Source organism: Piliocolobus tephrosceles, chromosome 18, assembly GCF_002776525.5.
Source record: "Piliocolobus tephrosceles isolate RC106 chromosome 18, ASM277652v3, whole genome shotgun sequence".
Lineage (NCBI taxonomy): Eukaryota > Metazoa > Chordata > Mammalia > Primates > Cercopithecidae > Piliocolobus > Piliocolobus tephrosceles.
In genome coordinates this window covers 20,784,602-20,805,924 of record NC_045451.1, presented here as the reverse complement: position 1 = coordinate 20,805,924, position 21,323 = coordinate 20,784,602, and the positions used below count along the sequence as shown (strand labels likewise).

Genomic DNA, 21,323 nt, shown 5'->3' with positions numbered 1-21,323 from the left:
AAAATTAGCCAGGCGTGGTGGTGTATGCCTGTAATCCCAGCTACTCGGGAGGCTGAGGCAGGAGAATCACTTGAACCCGGGAGGTTTGCAGTAAGCTGAAATCGTACCATTGCACTCCAGCCTGGGCAACAAGAGTGAAACTCCATCTCAGAAAAAGAAAATTATTGTCCTTTAATACAATGAGAAAAAACACTATCTATGGAGTCAAAACATACATCAACTCTGTGATTTTAAGCAAATCATTTAATCTTTGTAATTTAATTTTCTCATCTATAAAATAAGGATATAAATCATTTAAAGTTGTTATATGGATTAAAATTAGATTGTGTGTATGAAAGTCCTTTGAAAACGAAGAAAATATTATACAGGTTGAGTATCTCTAATCTGAAAACCCCAAATCCAAAACACTCCTGGTCCCAAACATTTCAGATAAGAGCTACTCAGAGTGTGCAAATGTAAAAGATTAGTGTCATTATGATTTCTTATCAGAAAAACTAAGTAGACATAGGGACTATACAATGTCAGGAAAAGCCTGTATGTGATTGTCAGAAAGTGCTGCTACAGCATTTCAAGGTAGGGAGAATTTGAAGTGTGTTAGAAAGCCACAAACCAGTTACCAGGTAGTGGTTACCAGGTAGTAACTTGCGAAGGATTCTGAACTTTGTAAATAACCCTTGAGGACTGGTGATGGTTTGGGTAGATAGAAAGGAGATAGAGTAACTTAAGCAAAGTTGTGGAGGTTAAAATAAGTTTGTCTTGCTCTTGAAGCTGTAACGAGACTGATGGAAAATAGAGTTATGTTTTGAATACTTGATAGAGGAGTATAAGTTGTACTCTTTTTAAAGTGTATAATTCAGTGATTTCAGTATCTTCACAAAGGTGGGGCATCAGTCACCACTACCTAACTTCAGAACATTTCCATCATCCCAAAAAGAAACCCTGTATCCATCAACAGTCACTCCCATTCCTCCTTACCCCAGCCCCTGGCAACCACAAATGTATTTTCTGTTTCTCTGGATTTGCCTGTTCTGGACATTTCATATAAATGGAATCACCCAATATGTGGCCTTTTATGTCTGCCTTCTTTCACTTCGTATAATGTTTTCAAAGTTCATTCATATTGCAACATGTACTAGAACTTCATTATTTTAGGGGTAGATAATATTCCATTATATACTATATTTTGTTTATCATTTATCATCTCATGGACATTTTTGGACGTTATGAATAATACTGCTATGAGCATTTGTGTACACATTCTTTTTTTTTTTTTTTTTTTTGAGACGGAGTCTTGCTCTGTCGCCCAGGCTGGAGTGCAGTGGCCGGATCTCAGCTCACTGCAAGCTCCGCCTCCCGGGTTCACGCCATTCTCCTGCCTCAGCCTCCCGAGTAGCTGGGACTACAGGCGCCCGCCACCACGCCCAGCTAGTTTTTTGTATTTTTTAGTAGAGACGGGGTTTCACCGTGTTAGCCAGGATGGTCTCGATCTCCTGACCTCATGATCCGCCCATCTCGGCCTCCCAAAGTGCTGGGATTACAGGCTTGAGCCACCGCGCCCAGCCGGTGTGTACACATTCTTATGTGAACATAGTCTCCATTTCTCTTCGGTATGTACCTGGGAGCGAAATTCCTGGGTCATATGGTAATCTATATTTAACTTTTTGAGGAACTGCGAAACTGTTTCCAAAGTTCTTACGCCATTTTACATTTGTGCCACCAGAAATGAATGACGGTTCCAATTTCTCTGCATCCTTGCCAACACTTGTTCTTGTCTGTCTTTTTTATTGTAGCCATCCTGGTGAGTGTGAAATGACTTGGATTTGCATTTCACTAGTGGCTAATGATGTTGAGCATCTTTTCATGTGCATATTTGCCACTCATACATCCTCTTTGGAGAAGCATCAGATCTTTGCCTATTTTTAAATCAAGTCATTAGTCTTTTTTTTTTTTTTTTTTTGAGATAAGAGTCTTGCTCTGTTGCCCAGGCTGGAGTACAGTGGCGGGATCTTGGCTCAGTGCATCCTCTGCCTCCTGGGTTCAAGCGATTCTCCTGCCTTAGCCTCCTGAGTAGCTGGGATTACAGGCTCCCATCACCACACTTGGCTGGGTTTTTGTATTTTTAGTAGAAATGGGGTTTCTCCATGTTGGCCGGGCTGGTCTTGAACTCATGACCTCAGGTGATCCACCTGCCTTGGCCTCCCAAAGTGCAGGGATTACAGGCGTGAGCCACCGCACCCGGCCGTCATTAGTCTTTTTACTGATGAGTGGAAGAGTTCTTTATTCTGGATACAAGCTGTCCTTATCAGATAAATGATTTGCAAATATTTTCTCCTGTTGTGTGGGTTGTCTTTTCACTTACCTGATCTTTGTCGTTTATTGAATTAAATCCATTCTTTTGGTCATTATTTTTAAAACCCTATCTGTGCACTCCTTTTTAAAATTCCCTATGCGTGCTCTCTTATTTTCATTCACAACAGTAATTTAGTTTTTTGCCAGGCTAGTCTCTTTTCTGTTAGCTTTCATTCCAGGTCCTATCCGTGTTTATTTCTATCCTTGCTCTCTCTCTGCCTTTCCAAATTTCTAGCCATTCCCTCTCTTTAGACCATCCCCTGTTGTTTCACTGCATACTGATGATATTCCTCTCTGTACTTTATTCATTTTATACATACACGGTGGTTGTCCCACTAACATGACTTATGGCATTTAATTATATGATGACTTTCGTTGTTGCTTGATAACATAAACGTGTGAATCTCCATACATGAATCTCCCGGTCTCCTGCTTAGAGGTTAGGAACTTGGTCTTCGTCCTTCTTTTTCATCTCTCGGTGCCTATGTGATAACCTCCAGTGCACACATCAGCTGGAACCCACACTTGATAAATGGCTGTATCTATTTTCTCATTTTAGCTGAAATGTTGTATTTGAAAGAACCATTTTTCTCATTTTAATAGAAATTCAAAAAAAAAAAACAGACGACGTGGATTTTGTCCTGTAGGACCACATGCAGCAAATTGTCTTTAACTCTCAAAGCCACATTCTCTGCTAGGAGTCGGGGCCATAATTACAATGGATTAGCTATTTTGGGTTCCCTGTCTAAACGGCTTTTACTGTTTGCTTTAAAATACCATGTAAAGAAATAATTAAATCCAGAATATTGAGAGAGCAAAATTAGTGGGCTCCAGAAATTGCAAGCAGAGGGGAGGATATCTTCAAAAGTGTTTCGTCCAGTATTTTTATGAAGAAGTTCAGACTGATATTTTTGTTGTTTTTTACAGCCAAAACAAAATTCTTTTCAAGAAAACATTGAGTTGGTTGTGTTAGTTTTTATAGTATAATTTCTCAGTAAGGAAATATGATTCATCTATTGAGTCCTAACTAAAACTATTGCAAATTTTAGATTATTAATTCAAAAGACTCTAGATGGAAGATTGATACCCATATCTCATAGCAAAAAGAAAAAAATAGTAATCTGTGAAATCAGATTTCCCATCTCTGATTATGAAACTACCTTAACTAATGTTTATGGTAATACCTGCGGAGTTTCTTAACTTCATATTGCAGGTACTGTTCATCTGAATTGTGTGTGTTTGTTCATCTGTTAAATACTTACTAAGCTCCTGCTGTATGCCAGGAATACACAAATAAATAAATGTAAGACTTATCTCTGCCCTAACAGAACTCCTAGCTTCATGGAGGAGACAAATGAGTCAGGAGAGAAATCCTAGCTGCATTCTTTTTTATATATCATAAAATAAAATTGTATTTTATATTATACTATTGGTTACAAATATATTACTTTTATAAATTAGGATATACTTCAGACAGCATTTTGATACTGTCTTAAAATGCAAATTTTAAGTACAGACTGTTGGTAATAATTTTTTTATTTATTATTTTTTTGAGACGGAGTTTTGCTCTGTCGCGCAGGCTGGAGTACAGTGGCATGATCTCGGCTCATAGCAACCTCCACCTCCCAGGTTCAAGTGATTCTCCTGCCTCAGCCTCTCAAGTAGCTGGGATTACAGGTGCCCACCACAACGCCAAGCCAATTTCTGTATTTTTAGGAGAGATGGGGTTTCACCACATTGGCCAGGCTGGTTTCAAACCCCTGACCTCAAGTGATCTCCCTGCCTTGGCCTCCCAAAGTGCTGGGATTATAGTGTGAGCCATCATGCCTGACCTGTTGCCAATAATTTTAAATGCAAATTACCATTGTCTATATTTATAATTGGGTATTTCTTACATATGCTCACATCACCTTGAAGAAAATTAAAGTCATGTTTTTTTTTACAAAAAGTTATGCAGTCTGTATGTTCACAGTGCATTTAGAATTGACATCTACCTCTCTTTTATTTTTCCTCTTTTCAAAGGGTTATTATATTATGCAGGACATGGTTATGAAAATTTTGGGAACAGCTTCATGGTCCCTGTTGATGCTCCAAATCCGTATAGGTCTGAAAATTGTCTGTGTGTACAAAATATACTGAAATTGATGCAAGAAAAAGAAACTGGACTTAATGTATTCTTATTGGATATGTGTAGGAAAAGGTAAATTTTCTAATCTTTATTAAACAATTGTTGGAGTTCAATATCAACCTTGACAAACTAAAGAAACCTGTGAAATGCCAACAGCCATTTGCGTGTGTGAATTTTAGTTTATACATTGAAACTGGAAGAACAAAACTAGAGAAAAATATATTTACTCCATGTATATCTAATTATTTTAACTCTTCATATTTGCTATAGAACACAAACAAAGAACTAAAGGGCATGGGCATTTACTCATACTACAGGGGATTCAACTCTCCAGAATGCCTTTAGATGACTTTAATACTCATTGTAGTTATTCCCTCAGGAATTAACAAAACCAACACCCATGGAGTTGGGATTTCTGGTCACTAGTCAGTCCTGGTCTTCCAGACACAGAATGAGTAGCCGAAACAGATGTTTGGAGGTTTGGATCCCATTTATCTGCCTTTGCCTTTCTAAGAAATAGAACCAGTTCCTCTAGATTTACTATTTTTTGCTTGCTCAGCATTTACGAATCAAAATCCAATGCCAGAATTCAAATGCAACTCCGGTTTTAAAGCTAACAAGGAGTTAGTGGGTTACTTTGGGTAGATATGTAGCTACCTAGATGAAAATTTTTGAATCTATAATTTTAAATTATGTTTTCTAAAATACTGTTGTATTATCTCATTATTTATACTCTTTTAAGGATGATCTTTAACTTTTCATATTTCTGTCTGCCCTTCTCTGCCTCCGATGAATAGAAATGACTACGATGATACCATTCCAATCTTGGATGCACTAAAAGTCACCGCCAATATTGTGTTTGGATATGCCACGTAAGAAAATTTTATGTTTACGTTGAAATTTCCTTTATTCTTTGATGTCTTTTTGTTTGCTTTTGCTTTTTAGGAGCAGGGGTCTTAACTCTGTCGCCCAGGCTGGAGTGCAGAGGCGCCATCATAGCTCACTGCTCCTGGGCTCAAGCAATCCTCCTGCCTCAGCCTTCTGAGTCGCTGGGATTACAGGCGTGTGCCACTGTGCCTGGCTCCTGAGGTCTTTTTGATTCTAGATTAGAGGCCTAGAAAATACCTATAGACATGTAGGCATAAATTTACCTCCTTGATGTTCTTGGTAGAAAATTTTAAATGGTCAACTTTAGCATTCCATATCATGGTATCTTATTATTAAGCCCAAATTGGGCATGTAGTTCCTGCTTAAAGATTAACTCTTTAATTATTGATGTCATGTGAGAGGCAGAAGGGAAAAGGAGGCTCATCGGTGTATACGGAAGTCCCATGTGGCAAGTGTTTGCTTTTCTAACATTTTCTTTTTAAAAAATTATTTTTATTGGATATTGACAACTTACAATTGTATGTATTTATGGGATACAAAGATATGCTATGATGTACGTATTCAATGTGGAATGATTGAATCAAGTTAATTCACATATCACCTCAAATACTTACCATTGTTTTCCTCCTAACTGAAACATTGTACCCTGTGACTAACAGTCCCTATGCCATGCCCACCTCCCAGCCTCTGGTAACCACCATTCTGCTGGCTGCTTCTCTGAGTTCATTTTTATTAGCATCCACGTATAAGTGAGAACATACAGTATTTGCCTTTCTGTGCCTGGTTTAACTTTTTTCTGTTTTTAAGGTGTCAAGGAGCAGAAGCTTTTGAAATCCAGCATTCTGGATTGGCAAATGGAATCTTTATGAAATTTTTAAAAGATAGATTATTAGAAGATAAGAAAATCACTGTGTTACTGGATGAAGTTGCAGAAGGTAAAAAATAAAGAGAAACTACTCAGAAAAAGGAGAGCGGGGGGACACACCTATTCAGGGTTCCCTCTCTGGTGATTGTTTTATTCTTACTCTTATTATGTGGGTTTGGAATTAGTATCTACTTTGTAAAACAATTTTTATATTAATATAACATTCAGCAACACTTCTGCTATTTAATGTCATCTTTCCTTCCCTTTTGACGTAGCTCTTCACCATCTGTGCAGCATTACTTAGACTACAAGGCTAAGCCTAGGCACAGTCATTAAATAAGTAAAGTTGAATCCTCAGAGCTCTGCTTTGCTTCTGTGCCCAGTGCCTTGGTGCTGGCAAATCTCCCTATTTGGGGGTGGGTGGGGGGCGTGGAGAGGTGGTGGGGAGTTGTCCAGTGAGCAGTCTCTCCCAGGATGGGAGAGAGAAAACTTTACAGAAATTTTTAGACACTGCTGGGAAAAGCTGAGTTCATTTTTTTTCCTTAATGAACTTAGTAGATTTAAAATCCTGATTTAAGGATGTGATCCTAGGGGGTCTAATGCCACATCTTCCATTTCTATCTGTTCTTTCCTTGGCTGCTGGTATAATGTTATGCATATGTCAGATGCTGAATAAGTACCTATTATTTTGGTAGATTGCACTGTGTTTTTTGAAAAAACATTTTGTAAGCCATAGCAAAAAGAAGGTAACTTGGTCAGGCATGGTGGCTCAAACCTGTAATCCCAGCACTTTGGGAAGCTGAGACAGGAGGATCACTTAAGGCCAGGAGTTCAAGACCAGCCTGGGCAACATAGCGAGACCCTGTCTTCAAAATAAGAAATAAATAAAAAGGAAGAAAGTAATTCTTACAAACTAGCACCACTAGAAAATGGAGTTTCATGGATGTTCCAGTGATGGCAGTTTGGGTATAAGGTGTTTGGCCAACTGTCAGCCATATTTATTTTCATGTTTTTATCTGTGTAGCTATTTTAGTTAAATCACTTGACTTAGCCACTTTTCCATTTAACGTAACCAGCCAGGGCTTTGGACTTCCTGCCACCCTCCCGCTTCAACCAGAGAAATTCCACTTTTATTTGTTTTCTACATTAGGCTTCTTCTGAAGCTCACATTTGAAGAAAAGTCTCTGCTTTTTAAAAAAAAAAAAAAAAAAGAAAACCTTTGGATTACGTCAGTTATATTCAAACTGAGATCCAGTAAAGTGCTCCAGAAACTCTAGTGTTTTATTTCAATTTCATTTTTAAGTACATTTTAACTGTTTTAAAACTTAATAAAAAGCACCATGCTCACCCACGTATGATATGTACCAAATTGTCATAGCAATGAATGGCATCCCGGTATGTGCTGTGAGGATATTTGAACTTTTTATAAACGTCTTAGAAAGCTTTGCTTTTCACTGGTCTTTTTCAGTCCTACCATGTCTGCTTACCTAGAAGTGCCCAGGCAGGAAGACCCTGCAGTGTACGTGGAGCACACTCAGCTCAGTGCCATGTACATTGTGCCCTTCGTGGGTAACGGCCCACTCATTGTACAAAATAAGTAAAGGCCTAATAGTATCATGATAAATAATACAGTTAAATCTAGCACTTACTTTGAGTTTTGGGTGCTTTGTGTCTGACCCGTCTTAGTAGTGAAAAGCAAAAGCAGTTGTATGAAATTTTTCACAAATCGTCCAATTTTGAAACAGAACTTTGCTGCTTCTCCCTTTGGATCTTCCAGATTACTTAATTAAAAATTATTCCATGGCTGGGCATGGTGGCTCACACCTGTAATCCTAGCACTTTGGGAGGCTGAGGTAGGAGGATTGCTTGAGCCCAGGAATTCAAGACCAGCCTGGGCAATACAGCAAGATTCCATCTCAATTTAAAAATATATATATATTTGGGGCCAGGTACAGTGGCTCATGCCTGTAATCCCAGCATTTGGGGAGGCTGAGGTAGGAGAATCACTTGAGCACAGAAGTTTGAGACCAAGCTAGGCAACATTGTCAGACCCCCATCTCTATAAAAATTTTAAAAATTAGCCAGGCATTATGGTGTGTACCTCTATTGCCAGCTACTCGCGAGGCTTAGGTGGGAGGACTGCTTGAGCCTGGGAGTTTGAAACTGTAGTAAGTGTGATCACACCACCGCTCCAGCATATGTGACAGAGTGAGCCCTGTCTCAAAAAAAAAAAAAATTCCAGAGGGGGAAAAGTATTCAGAGATTATAAGCCAAGCAGTTGAAGGGGAAAATAAACATGTTACCAATTTCTTTTTTAAGTTTTTGGTTTCCTTGTGTGAGACAGTCTCTGTTGCTCAGGCGAGAGTGCGGTGGCATGATCTTGGCTCACTGCAACCTCCACCTTCCACGTTCAAGTGATTCTCTCGCCGCAGCCTCCCGAGTAGCTAGGACTATAGGCAAGCACCACCATGTCCGGCTAATTTTTGTATTTTTGGTAGAGATAGGGTTTCACCATGTTGGCAAGGCCTGTCTTGAACTCCTGGCCTCAAGTGATCCACCGGCCTCTGCCTCCCAAAGTGCTGCGATTACAGGTGTGAGCCACTGCGCCCAGCCCACCTTACAAATTTCAACTGTGTGCAAGGAAAATACAATATGAGGTAAATTGGTTGTTATAAAGCTACAGCCATCAGTCTGTAACCCGACTTTTATTTTTGTACTATTCAGAACAGCATTATTATTAGAAGTATTGAACATACTACTGAGGGTTTTTATTGTGAGTAGATGTTCGATATGAATATAGGACCTTGACAGTAACCTACATCTAATTATAGGATCTCTCTTTTCCCTTCCCCCCGCTCCATGATAACTACCATTCTAAACTTATTCCTTTTTCTTTTTAGTTTTATTGAGTTTGTATATACCCAAAAAAGTATGCGTAGTTTTGTTTTTAATAAAAAGATATGCTCTGTGTAGTCTTTTGGGACTAGAATTTTTTTATCTAATATTACATTGCTAAGATTGATCCATATTTTTGCATGACTGTAGTTTTTCATTTTAACTGCTATGTAATATTCTATTATGCAAACATACTACAGTTTTTTTTCAACTCCTCTCCTGTGTTGGTGAGCATTTGAGTTAGTTGTGGTTAACAGTCTTGTATATGTCTCCTGGAATATATATGCATGAATTTCTTTGCAGTGTGGTTCTAGGGCTTGGAATTGCTGTGTCATAGGGTGTGACAGTATTCCATTTTACAAGAGAATGCCAGACAGTTTTGTAAAGTGGTTGCCGAGTCTACACTTAACCTGCTCCCCACAGCCAGCAAGGGATAATGTGAATCTGTACTCTCTCCATCACTTGATAGTCAAACTTTTTTATTTTTGCCAATCAGATGTTAAATAGTATCTCATGTGGTCTTGATTTTCCCTAACCATTAGTGATATTGAACATTGTTCATATTTTTAATAGCTATATGTGTATCTTGTGAGAAACATCTGTTCATGTCATTTGTCCATTTTTCTACTGTGTGTGTGTGTGGGGGGGTTTTTTCAGTTTATTGATTTAGAGAAATGTTGTATGTGTTCTTGATATAATACTAGCAAGGACCGCGAAGACGCTGTGGAATAGAATAGGTAGTTAAGGGCATCCTTGTCTCGTTTCTGACTTCAGAGGGAATATTGCTAATGTTTTCACATTTAGAATAATACTGTAAGTTTTTTATTAACACTCCTTATCAGGTTAAGGAAGTTCTCTTTACATTGTTTTTTTTGAAAATTTTTATTATGAATAAATGTTGAACAAGATTAAATGGTTTTTCTGCAGCTATGAAGAAGATAATAGGATGTTTCTTTTCTTTCAGTTTCTTAATATGGTGAGTTAAATTTATAGTCTAACATTAAACCAACTTGAGATAAATCATTTTCATTGAGATGTATTATATTTTTAATATACTACTAGATTTAATTTGCTATCATTTTGTTTAGAATTTTCATATCTATATTCATATGGGAAATGGGCCTGTAATTTTACTGTCTTTTAGTATTTGGTTTAATTTTATGAGAAAATAAAATTAGTATTTAGTGGTATCGGTGTTATGCTGATAGAATGTAGCACAGGCCTTGTAGAATGAGATGGAGGTTGTGACGGTTGATTTTACGGCAACTTTCGCCAGGCCTCAGTGCCAAGATATTTAGTCCAACATTATTCAAGATGTCTCTAGGTGGTGGATCGAGCATTATTCTGGATGAGATTAAAGTTTAAATTGATGGACTTTCAGTAAAGCAGATTGCTCTCCATAGTGTGAATGGGCCTCATCCAGTTAGCTGAAGGCCTTAATGGAGCAAAGACCTCCCACAAGCAGTGAGTTTGCCAGCAGCCTGCCTTTGGGGCTCAAACTACAGCTCTCCTCTGCATCCCCAGCCTGCCTGCCTGCCTGCAGATTTCAGACTTGCACCGCCACAATTCATAAACCAATACCTTAAGTCAATCCCTTCTTCTCACTCTACCTCTGGGTACACACACACATACACACGTGTACGCGTACGCATGCGCACATCTTGTTTGTACAGCTTCTCTGGAGAACTCTGATACAGAAGAAGTACACCCTGTTGTTTACTGGGGAATTCTGTATAAATTGTTATCTATTGGATTGGTGTTTTTTTGTTAGAAATACTACTACTTCAATATCTTGAATATTTATTGTACCATGTAGGCTTTTCATTTCTTGAGTCAATTTTTATAAGTAGTATTGTAATATTTTTGTAGGAATTTGGGCAGTTTTCAAATTTGTTGGCATTTAGTTGCTCGTGTTCATATTTCTTTTTTTTTTTTGAGGCAGAGTCTTGCTCTGTCTCCCAGGCTGGAGTGCAGTGGTGTGATCTCGGCTCACCGCAACCTCCGCCTCCTGGGTTCACGCCATTCTCCTGCCTCGGCCTCCACAGTAGCTGGGACTACAGGTGCCTGCCACCACACCCAACTTTTTGTATTTTTAGTAGAGACGGGGTTTCACCATGTTAGCCAGGGTGGTCTTGATCGCCCGACCTTGTGATCTGCCCACCTCGGCCTCCCAAAGTGCCGGGATTACAGGCATGAGCCACGGCGCCTGGCCTGGTTGCTCATATTTCTAATAGTATTCTTTGATCTCTTTATCTGTATTCTTCTTTATCTGTAATTATGTATCCATTTTCATCAGTATTACTTACTTGTACCTACTTTCCTCTTTTCTTTATTGCCAGCTTTTGCCAGTTGTGCTATTTCGTTTTGAAGAACCGATCTTTGGCTCTGTTGATTTCTTCTACTTGTTCATTGTTTTCTACATCACTAACTTCTGCTGTTTATTTATGTCTTGCCTTGCATTTGATTTATTCTTTCTTTTTCTAACATCATCATAGTTCATTCACTTTTAGCCTATTTTTTCCAGTTTAAGTTTCTAAGGCTTTACATTTGTCTTAAAACATCACTTTCATCACATCCTACAAGTTTAGGGACTTCTTTAGGTTTTTTTTCTTTGACCTTTAAGTTATATAATATTGTCTTTAATTTTCAAATATGGCAGGAATTTTCACTTTTTATTTCTACCTTAATTGCTTTGTGATCGAATATAGTCTGTCTAGTTGCTATGCTTTGAAATTTGTGGAAGTTTTCATTATGGCCAAGTAAAAGATGAAATTTTGTAGATTCTGCATGTGTACTTGAGAAAAAATGGATATTTTTATAGTAACTGGTTGCAGAACTCTATGTGTGCCCATTAGGTTTGGCCTATTTTTTTATTGTTTTTTTCAGTTCTATATTTCTGCTGAGTCTCTTTGATCAATAATTGAGATGTTGAAATCTCTCAGGTTACCAGATTTTCTTGTAATTCTAGCACTTTTTACTTCATAGTGACTATTTTTGTTTTAAATGTTTATATTGTCTTATTGAATTGAACCTTTATCATCATGTAGTGATGCCTCCATTTCAAATGCTTTTTTGTCTTTCTGTATCATATTAATAGAGCCACACCAGCTTCCTTTTTGTTGACCTAATATGCTATTTTTTACACTTTTACTTTCCTACTCTTAACCCCTAGGCTAGCCTGCTTCTCTATACTTTTACTTTCAAACATTTCATGTCATTCTGCTTTGCTGTAGCTTTTGGAGGCACCATATAACAGATTGTTTAAAATCCAATCTAATAATCTTGGTCTTTTAATGAGAAAATTTAGTTAATTTACATTTGTTATTTTTTGTACTTGTTTTAACCATCTAATTTTTTGATTTGACTCATTTTCTCCTTTTTTAAAAAAATTGTATTTATATCTTTTCTTCTCTAACAAATAGTAATTTTAATGTACTCCTACAATACTTGGTGTCTCCTTTTAACCCCCAATATGTTGATTTAACTTAGACTTAGTTCTGGATCACATATATTTTTGTCTCTTTTTTAAAAGAACCTTTACTATTGTTAATTTATAACATAGTAGACAGAAGTACGATAAACTATAAAGAATATACTTCTAAATTTAAATTGATGTGTATCCATATACATTAGTCTGTGTATCTAAAACATGTTGAATGAAAATGGCACATTACAAAGACATACATATAACATTTTTGTTGAATTCGAAAACCTGAAACATTGGCATATACCATTTATGAATACCTACACATGAGTAAAAATTAAAACATGCTTACTATGTCTGGCACATAATAGGTTCTCTGGAAATACTTGTTGACTGAACAAATGATGCTGAGAATATAACCTGATAATGTAGGATAGTTCTTATCCTAAATATTTAAAACATAAGAATTGGTGGTCTTAAAAATAATATTTATTTTCATATCTTTTAGATATGGGTAAGTGTCACCTTACCAAAGGCAAACAGGCTCTAGAGATTCGAAGTAGTTTATCTGAGAAGAGAGCACTTACTGATCCAATACAGGGAACAGAGTATTCTGCAGAATCTCTTGTGCGGAATCTACAGTGGGCCAAGGCTCATGGTATGGTAAAGCCTTTTTTTTTACATCTATAATATACTTAACGTTAAATCATAAAGTTTCTTCTGAATTAATAACTTTCCTGCCAGTTTTACAGTGAAAATATTTTGGCCTTCTAGGCAAATCTCAAACCAAACATGTATTTCAATTATGGATATTACACTGGTATATTTGATGTTAGAGATATCAAATTATTTAGTCCATTATTGTCACTATTGGTAAAATTAAAATGACCATTTAACAATTTTTCTGGCCGGGCGCGGTGGCTCAAGCCTATAATCCCAGCACTTTGGGAGGCCGAGATGGGCGGATCACGAGGTCAGGAGATCGAGACCATCCTGGCTAACACAGTGAAACCCCGTCTCTACTAAAAAATACAAAAAAACTAGCCGGGCGAGATGGCGGGCGCCTGTAGTCCCAGCTACTCGGGAGGCTGAGGCAGGAGAATGGCGTGAACCCGGGAGGCGGAGCTTGCAGTGAGCTGAGATCCCGCCACTGCACTCCATCCTGGGCAACAGAGCAAGACTCCATCTCAAAAAAAAAAAAAAAAAATTTTTTCTATTTTTAAGATAGGTTAATTTTCCATTATTCTAATACACAATCCTTAGATTCTCCTGTATTGTGACCTGTTAAAGTGTGCAGCTGTCAAAAATCATGGATTGGGTTCTGATCCAGTCTCTACCACTGTATGAATATGTTATCTATAACGTGTAAATAAGAAATAGTACCTGCTTCAGGCCAGTTGTGGTGGCTCACACCTGTAATCCTAGCACTTTGGGAGGCCAAGGCAGGTGGATCACCTGAGGTCAGGAGTTAAGAGACCAGCCTGGGCAACATGGCAAAACCTCATCTCTACTAAAAATACAAAAAGTTAGCAGAGTGTGATGAAGCATGCCTGTAATCCCAACTACTAGGGCCGCTGAGGCAAGAGAATCTCTTGAACCTGAGGTGGAGGTCGCAGTGCAGTGAGCAGAGATTTTCCCACTGCACTCCAGTCTGGGCGACAGAGCGAGACTCTGTCTTGAAAAGAAAAAAAAAAACAGTACCTGCCTCATAGGTTATTGGGATTGAATGAGTGCGCAGGTGGAAATGAGCAGGTACAGAGCACTCAGCAAGTCCTTTGTACTTGCGATTATTCATATATAACTGAGCATCCTCTCTTGGACACTTGATCAGTAAGTTGAGTGATCAGCAGAGAAGACGAGGTGAAAATCAATCTGTACCTTAATTACCGTTTGCTAATTATGTATGTTTTAATGAAAAGTTTACCAATTGAAATAATTTTGGATTTTCTGACTCCAAGTATCTATTCTGTGAGTCTCTTACAGATAATTGAAAAATAATTGTATTTATTGAACTTCTATAAAATATCTTTATTTTCATACATAATAAGTTTTGTTCTTAGCCAGGTATGGTGGCTCACACCTGTAATCCCAGCACTTTGGGAGGCCGAGATGGGTGAATCACCTGGGGTCAGGAGTTCAAGACCAGCCTGGCCAACATGGTGAAACTCCATCTCTACTAAAAATACAAAACATTAGCTGGTCATGGTGGCAGGTGCCTGTAAACTTTGGAGGCTGAGCCAGGAGAATCACTTGAACCCAGGAGTCGGAGGTTGCAGTGAGCCAAGGTCATGCCATTGTACTCCAGCCTGGGCAACAAGAGCAAAACTCAGTCTCAAAAAAAAAGTGTTCTCTAATGTATATTTTTAGTAAGTTAACATACTAAAGCACATTAAAATGTAAAATGCTATAAATATCTCACCATTCCAGATAACTGGATAAGTAATTGAAATTGAATGTCTTCTCTAAAAAAGATCTAAACAACAAAATTACAGTGGTAAAGGTCAACAATAAATGAAACAATAAAACAAAACTAAAAGGTCGTATAGAAAGTATTTGTAACAAATTTAATAAGTAGGTAGTTTTTTAATAATAAAGAGCTCATACAAAATGGTAAGAGAAAAAAACATTTAGACCCTCCTCAGTAAACAAGCAAATGATGCAAATTCAATAATCCACACTGCTGGAAGTGTAGAGAAAAAAATTTTTAATGGCTAATTTAAGTAATTAAGGAAGAGTTAAAACTATGATGGTATCTTTCTACTTTTTAATACCATCAAGTAGACGAATGTTTTAAAAATACTCTGTTTTGGACATGTTATGCTGAAACTTTATATTCTATGTAAATTGAAAATAATTTGTCCCATATGTAAAGGAACAATCACATAGCTATATCTAACAATCTTAAAGCATTATGAACTATGATAGAAAAGCAATAAAACCCAGAAGTATTATATTCAAGAGTTAACAGAATGGTTAAAAGTAACAAACTATAGTGTGACCATTCAGTGACACTGTGCTTTATTAAAAATTCTGGTCATATAAATTGTGGCAACAGTGAAAATTTATCTACAGTTGTATGCATATTTTTTATTGCCACAGTAAAAATTATATATACAGTTGGATAAAAACTATAAGCAAATGGTAAATGAAAGATTTTGTTTGGCCAGCAGAATGTTGAGCTTTATTTTTTAAATTGTATGTGTTTAAACAATGTAAATCATGTTTTTAAGCAAAAGAAATACTAACTATATTCCCTTCCATAAATATTTGCCTTTTATCAGGAAACCTACCAAAGTTGTTCTTACTGTTCTTTTTCAGAACTTCCAGAAAGTATGTGTCTTAAGTTTGACTGTGGTGTTCAGATTCAATTAGGATTTGCAGCTGAGTTTTCCAATGTCATGATAATCTATACAAGTATAGTTTACAAACCACCCGAGATAATAATGTGTGATGCCTACGTTACTGATTTTCCACTTGTGAGTTTCTCTTTTATTTAAAATAGTGATATATTCTCACTTATTAAAGACTAAATTTTTTAACTTAAAGTTGATGGTAAATATAAAGGAAATTATATATATTTATATATAAGTGTATATATTTATAGTTTAGTAACACTGGTCATAATATTTACTAATTGCCAAAATACCTTAAGTTTATGAGATTTAGAAATGTCTAAAGTTCACTCAGGAGGGATGCCTTTAATTTCTTGTATCCTAAACAGGAGAGCCAATGTGAAGGACTAAAATGTGCTATAAATATGTCAACAATAATTTCCTTTTAAACAGTTATAACTTATATTGGAAACAGTAGTTTTTAAGTCTTGTTAAGGTATGGTCACATACTGGAATAATAGAAATCTAGTTCTGCTCTTTTCAAACATTTAGGTATGGTAGTCATTTTATGTTGGTCTAAAGAAGCCAGTAAATAGTACCCCTCTTTCCTACATGAGTGTGACAAACTGAGAAGCAAGCAAGGAGTAAGACAAGCGGAAACCCAAAATATCACTTTTATTACTGATAGAGGCTTTGTGGAGGATATTGCTTCATGTCAGAGTAAACGGTCTAACACCAAACCCCAGAATTCAGTGGCCACCCCACACCTCCAGTTTCAGCACTGTGGAGCCCAGATAGGCTTCCTGGGGTGCTGAGCAAGCCAGGGGCCTGTGGGCTTCTCACTAGAGGAGCAGAACCCTCTTACTATTGGCCATTGGGTTGGGTCGAAAAGAAGAAGAAGGAAAAGGCTGTTTATTTATCCTTCTTAAATATTCTAATCATATAAATTTCCCTGCACCTTCCCAAAAGTGATGATTAAGAGAAGAGAATCCAGGAGTCAAACACTAATGGGGCTCTCTCTGCTTTAAGAGGAAGCTTGAGTAGCTCAAAAAGCAGTTCTAGGAATCATTTGAAAGGAAACTCTTTCAGAGCTCACTTTACTTTTTAAATGGCTCAATACAGAATTGAGAATTCCTATTAGATTGTTGTTTTCATTGTTTAGCCCTGGATAATTTTGGGATTATCAAAATTTACAAAAGGCCAAAATTCACGAGAGAACAATATCAGTTAAGACCTCTTATGTACTAGATTATACTGTGGCTTTCATTGATTTCATTATTAACAGTCACTAATTTTTTTTTTTTTCTTACAGGACCTAGATATTGATCCAAAAGATGCAAATAAAGGCACACCTGAAGAAACTGGCAGCTACTTGGTATCAAAGGATCTTCCCAAGCATTGCCTCTATACCAGACTCAGTTCACTGCAAAAATTAAAGGTTAACTACCTTTTCTGTTTATAGCTACTAATGGAAAACTTTATGAAACTGGAAATTTACTTTGGCATGGACCATAGATATGCCGCCTTATTATTCAACTAGAGATAACCAATCTACAGAAGGTCCTATCAGTGACCCTTCTTATATTCTGTTTCCGCTGGTGGCCACAGGACTTTGTGTGCTTACCTTCCATAATGCTGAAAAATTAGTAACATAGAACATATTCTTTTTTCTTTTTGTAGAGACAGAGTCTTAACTCTGTCGCCCAGGCTGCAGTGCAGTGGTATGAACATAGCTTACTATAACCTCAAACTCCTGAGTGCAAATGATCGTGCCACCTCAGCTTCCCAAGTAGCTGAGTCTGCAGGCACATGCCACCACACCCAGCTAATTTTTTTAAAACATTTTGTAGAGAAGGGATCTCACTATTGCCCACGCCAGTCTTGAACTCCTGGCCTCAAGAATCCTCCCCTCTTGGCCTCCCAAAGCAGTCAGATTACAGGTGTGAGCTACCACTCCCAGCTCCATATTCTACTTTTAAATATGTTCAGATTTTCAAGTAATCATTTCCTAGTTCTGTAACTAAACATATAGCAAATTAGAATTGGAATTTCTTTTCCATTTTTAATTTCTAGTTGACTTACAAATGAGAAGCTAGTTCTGCATGTTGAGTGTTCTAATGAAAGCTTTCTTTGCAAAAATTGAGATTTTAATTTGTTCACAAGTACATGACCATAGAATGTATCAGCTAAAACTCAGGGAATGGAATAGGCACAATTGAGAACCTGTTGTCATCCTGTTCGGAGCTCATCTACTTAAAGTCCTTTCTTCTCTTAAAAAGTTAGCCCATTATCTGATTCAGTTATATTTTCCATCTATGATTATGGATTACTCTATTTTAAAAACAACTTTAGCTTTTTTTATAAAACTAGTATAAAACCAGGGTTTTTTTGGTTTTTTTTTTTTTTTTTTTTTTTGAGATGGTGTCTGTCACCTAGGCTGGAGTGCAATGGCACAATCTCAGCTAACTGCAACCTCCACGTCCAGGACTCAAGTGATTCTTGTGCCTCAGCCTCCCTAGTAGCCGGGACTACAGGCACACGCCACCATGCCCAGTTAATTTTTTGTATTTTTAGTAGAGATGGGTTTCACCAAGTTGGCCAGGCTGGTCTTGAACTCCTAACTTCAAGTAATCCATCTGCCTCATCCTCCCAAAGCGCTGGGATTATAGGCATAAGCGGGATTATAGGCATGAGCCACCATGCCCGGCCCAGATCATTTTTTAAAAGATATATTCCCCATCTCTAGTATTAAGGAAGGATAAGTTTCCTAAGCTGCACTGCTTGGAAAATATGTTTTCCCTGTTCATCTAGAATATAAGATCTCTGACTTTGACTACTAACAGTAGTAAGAACTAGAAATTCTAAATGTGTTGTAAGTATTGCATGAAAGAAAGGGAAGATGATGATAGCTGGCATTTCTCAGTTTTGGGGAGATATAAAGGATGCCTTGAGGATTTCGAACCTGGAAAAGGAGAGTTAGTGGATTTTTGGTGGCGAGGGGGCGGGGTGTGTGGGTGTGTATGTGTGAATAATATTTTTAGATTGCTATATATTCACTGTTGATGCCAATAATAAACCAGATTTTTTTCCTTTCCAGGAACATCTAGTCTTCACAGTATGTTTGTCATATCAGTACTCAGGATTGGAAGATACTGTAGAGGACAAGCAGGAAGTGAATGTTGGGAAACCTCTCATTGCTAAATTAGACATGCATCGAGGTTTGGGAAGGAAGACTTGCTTTCAAACTTGTCTTATGTCTAATGGTCCTTACCAGAGTTCTGCAGCCACCTCAGGAGGAACAGGGCATTATCACTCATTGCAAGACCCATTCCATGGTGTTTACCATTCACATCCTGGTAATCCAAGTAGTGTTACACCAGCAGATAGCTGTCATTGCAGCCGGACTCCAGATGCATTTATTTCAAGTTTTGCTCACCATTCTTCATGTCATTTTAGTCGAAGTAATGTGCCAGTAGAGACAACTGATGAAATACCGTTTAGTTTCTCTGACAGGCTCAGAATTTCTGAAAAATGACTGCCTTGTTTTTGAAAGTTAGCATAATTATAGATGCCTCATGTGAGACAGTACTACACTTACATAAAGTGAAAAGGCAAATTTGTATATGTAGAGAAAGAATAGTAGTAACTGTTTCATAACAAACTTCAGAACTTTGAGATGTTGGAATTACATTATTTAATCACAGACTTCCTCTTTCTAAGATTTTGTGAATTGGTCGATTAGTTCTGTACAAATGAAGTATGGAGGTGTGTATGTTTATATGTATATAACAAAATATTTTCATCGTGACCACTCTGAAGTAAGAGCAATGGGAATGGCATTATTGCAGAATAAGTCATTGTATTTTTAACACCAGAAAGAACCTTGCTGATCACCAGGCATAACCTCATTTTATCAATGGAAGAAACACATAAAGGCATCTAAGTTAAGTTAGAGCTGGCACCAGAACTGAGACCTCCAGAAATCTATTCCAGTATTTTTTCCACTACACACTGCCTTCCTGACAGGTTCTGAGCTAAGTGTTATTTTTGTAGATAGAGTGAAATATATTTATATGTATAAATATATAGAGATACATAGCTGTGTATTGTCTCAAGAAATGTACAGACTTTAGTTTTTGATTATAAGGACTTTGCTGCAAGTTTTAGTTAAGAGGTTTGTATATAAATCTGATGTAGAACAGGCTGAAATTTCTTGTTCATAAGATTATAAAACTGCACGAGAAGTGATCAAATGTTTGTTAAAGCTAGGTAGAGGTTAAGAATCAAGATACAATGGATAATTTTCATAGCTGCCTATCTGAATTTTCCAAATACTTAGCATCTTCCTTGATAATATGTATTTTCCTCTTGAATTTCACTGGCCTAATGAGATAATATTCTTATCTTTGGTTCTACCTAAAAGTTGGTTAAAAATGCAGTTGGCACTAACAAGGAAAAATACTGAATTAATAATTTTAAAAGTCTCACAAAGAAAATCCCAGGCCTAGATGGCTTCACTGCTGAATTCTACCAAACATTAAAATTAGCACTAATTTTTTGCAAACTGTTTCTAAAAGTAGGAGAGAAAAGAATACTTGCCAACTTATTCTAGGAGGTATTATCCTGATACTAGACTAGATATCACAAGAAAACTATAAGCTAATATTCCTTATTAATACACAAAAATCTTTAACAAAAATATTAGCAAACTGAATCCAGCAATGTATAAAAAGAATTCTAAGGCCGGGCGCGGTGGCTCAAGCCTGTAATCCCAGCACTTTGGGAGGCCGAGACGGGCGGATCACAAGGTCAGGAGATCGAGACCATCCTGGCTAACACGGTGAAACCCCGTCTCTACTAAAAATACAAAAAACTAGCCGGGCGAGGTGGCGGGCGCCTGTAGTCCCAGCTACTCCGGAGGCTGAGGCAGGAGAATGGCGTAAACCCGGGAGGTGGAGCTTGCAGTGAGCTGAGATCCGGCCACTGCACTCCAGCCCGAGCGACAGAGCAAGACTCCGTCTCAAAAAAAAAAAAAAAAATTCTACATCATGACCAAGTGGAATGTATCCCAGGAATTCAAGGTTGGTTCAACATCTAAAAATCAAACTAATAATACAGTCAGTTCTCATTATTGACTAATTATGTTCTACAGAATATTCTCCCACAAACACTGAATTAAATATGGGACAACTGCTTTTAGGAGAATGTGTATATGTGTGTATGCATATGTTTATCTCATGCACATTATGAGCTTGAATTCTTTTTTTTTTTTTTTTTTTGAGACGGAGTCTCGCTCTGTTGCCCGGGCTGGAGTGCAGTGGCCGGACCTCAGCTCACTGCAAGCTCCGCCTCCCAGGTTCACGCCATTCTCCTGCCTCAGCCTCCTGAGTAGCTGGGACTACAGGCGCCCACCACCTCACCTGGCTAGTTTTTTGTATTTTT

The 21,323-nt window shown here is 37.5% G+C and overlaps 1 protein-coding gene across 4 annotated transcripts in view; it reads left to right on the top strand.

The window, feature by feature from the left end:
• Window positions 1-20,254, top strand: part of MALT1 (MALT1 paracaspase) — an 81,009-nt gene extending 60,755 nt beyond the window's left edge. For 3 of the 4 annotated variants that reach the window (XM_023218337.1, XM_023218340.1, XM_023218339.1), the window contains 7 exons: window positions 4,372-4,549; window positions 5,275-5,349; window positions 6,173-6,300; window positions 13,058-13,207; window positions 15,868-16,025; window positions 17,194-17,319; window positions 18,979-20,254. In XM_023218337.1, coding sequence (XP_023074105.1) covers window positions 4,372-4,549; window positions 5,275-5,349; window positions 6,173-6,300; window positions 13,058-13,207; window positions 15,868-16,025; window positions 17,194-17,319; window positions 18,979-19,416 — 1,253 coding nt within the window. In that variant the 3' untranslated portion in view covers window positions 19,417-20,254. The remainder of the gene's footprint in view (window positions 1-4,371; window positions 4,550-5,274; window positions 5,350-6,172; window positions 6,301-13,057; window positions 13,208-15,867; window positions 16,026-17,193; window positions 17,320-18,978) is intronic. The other variant, XM_023218338.1, reaches the window with a different exon arrangement.
• The last annotated feature ends 1,069 nt before the right edge of the window (window positions 20,255-21,323 follow it).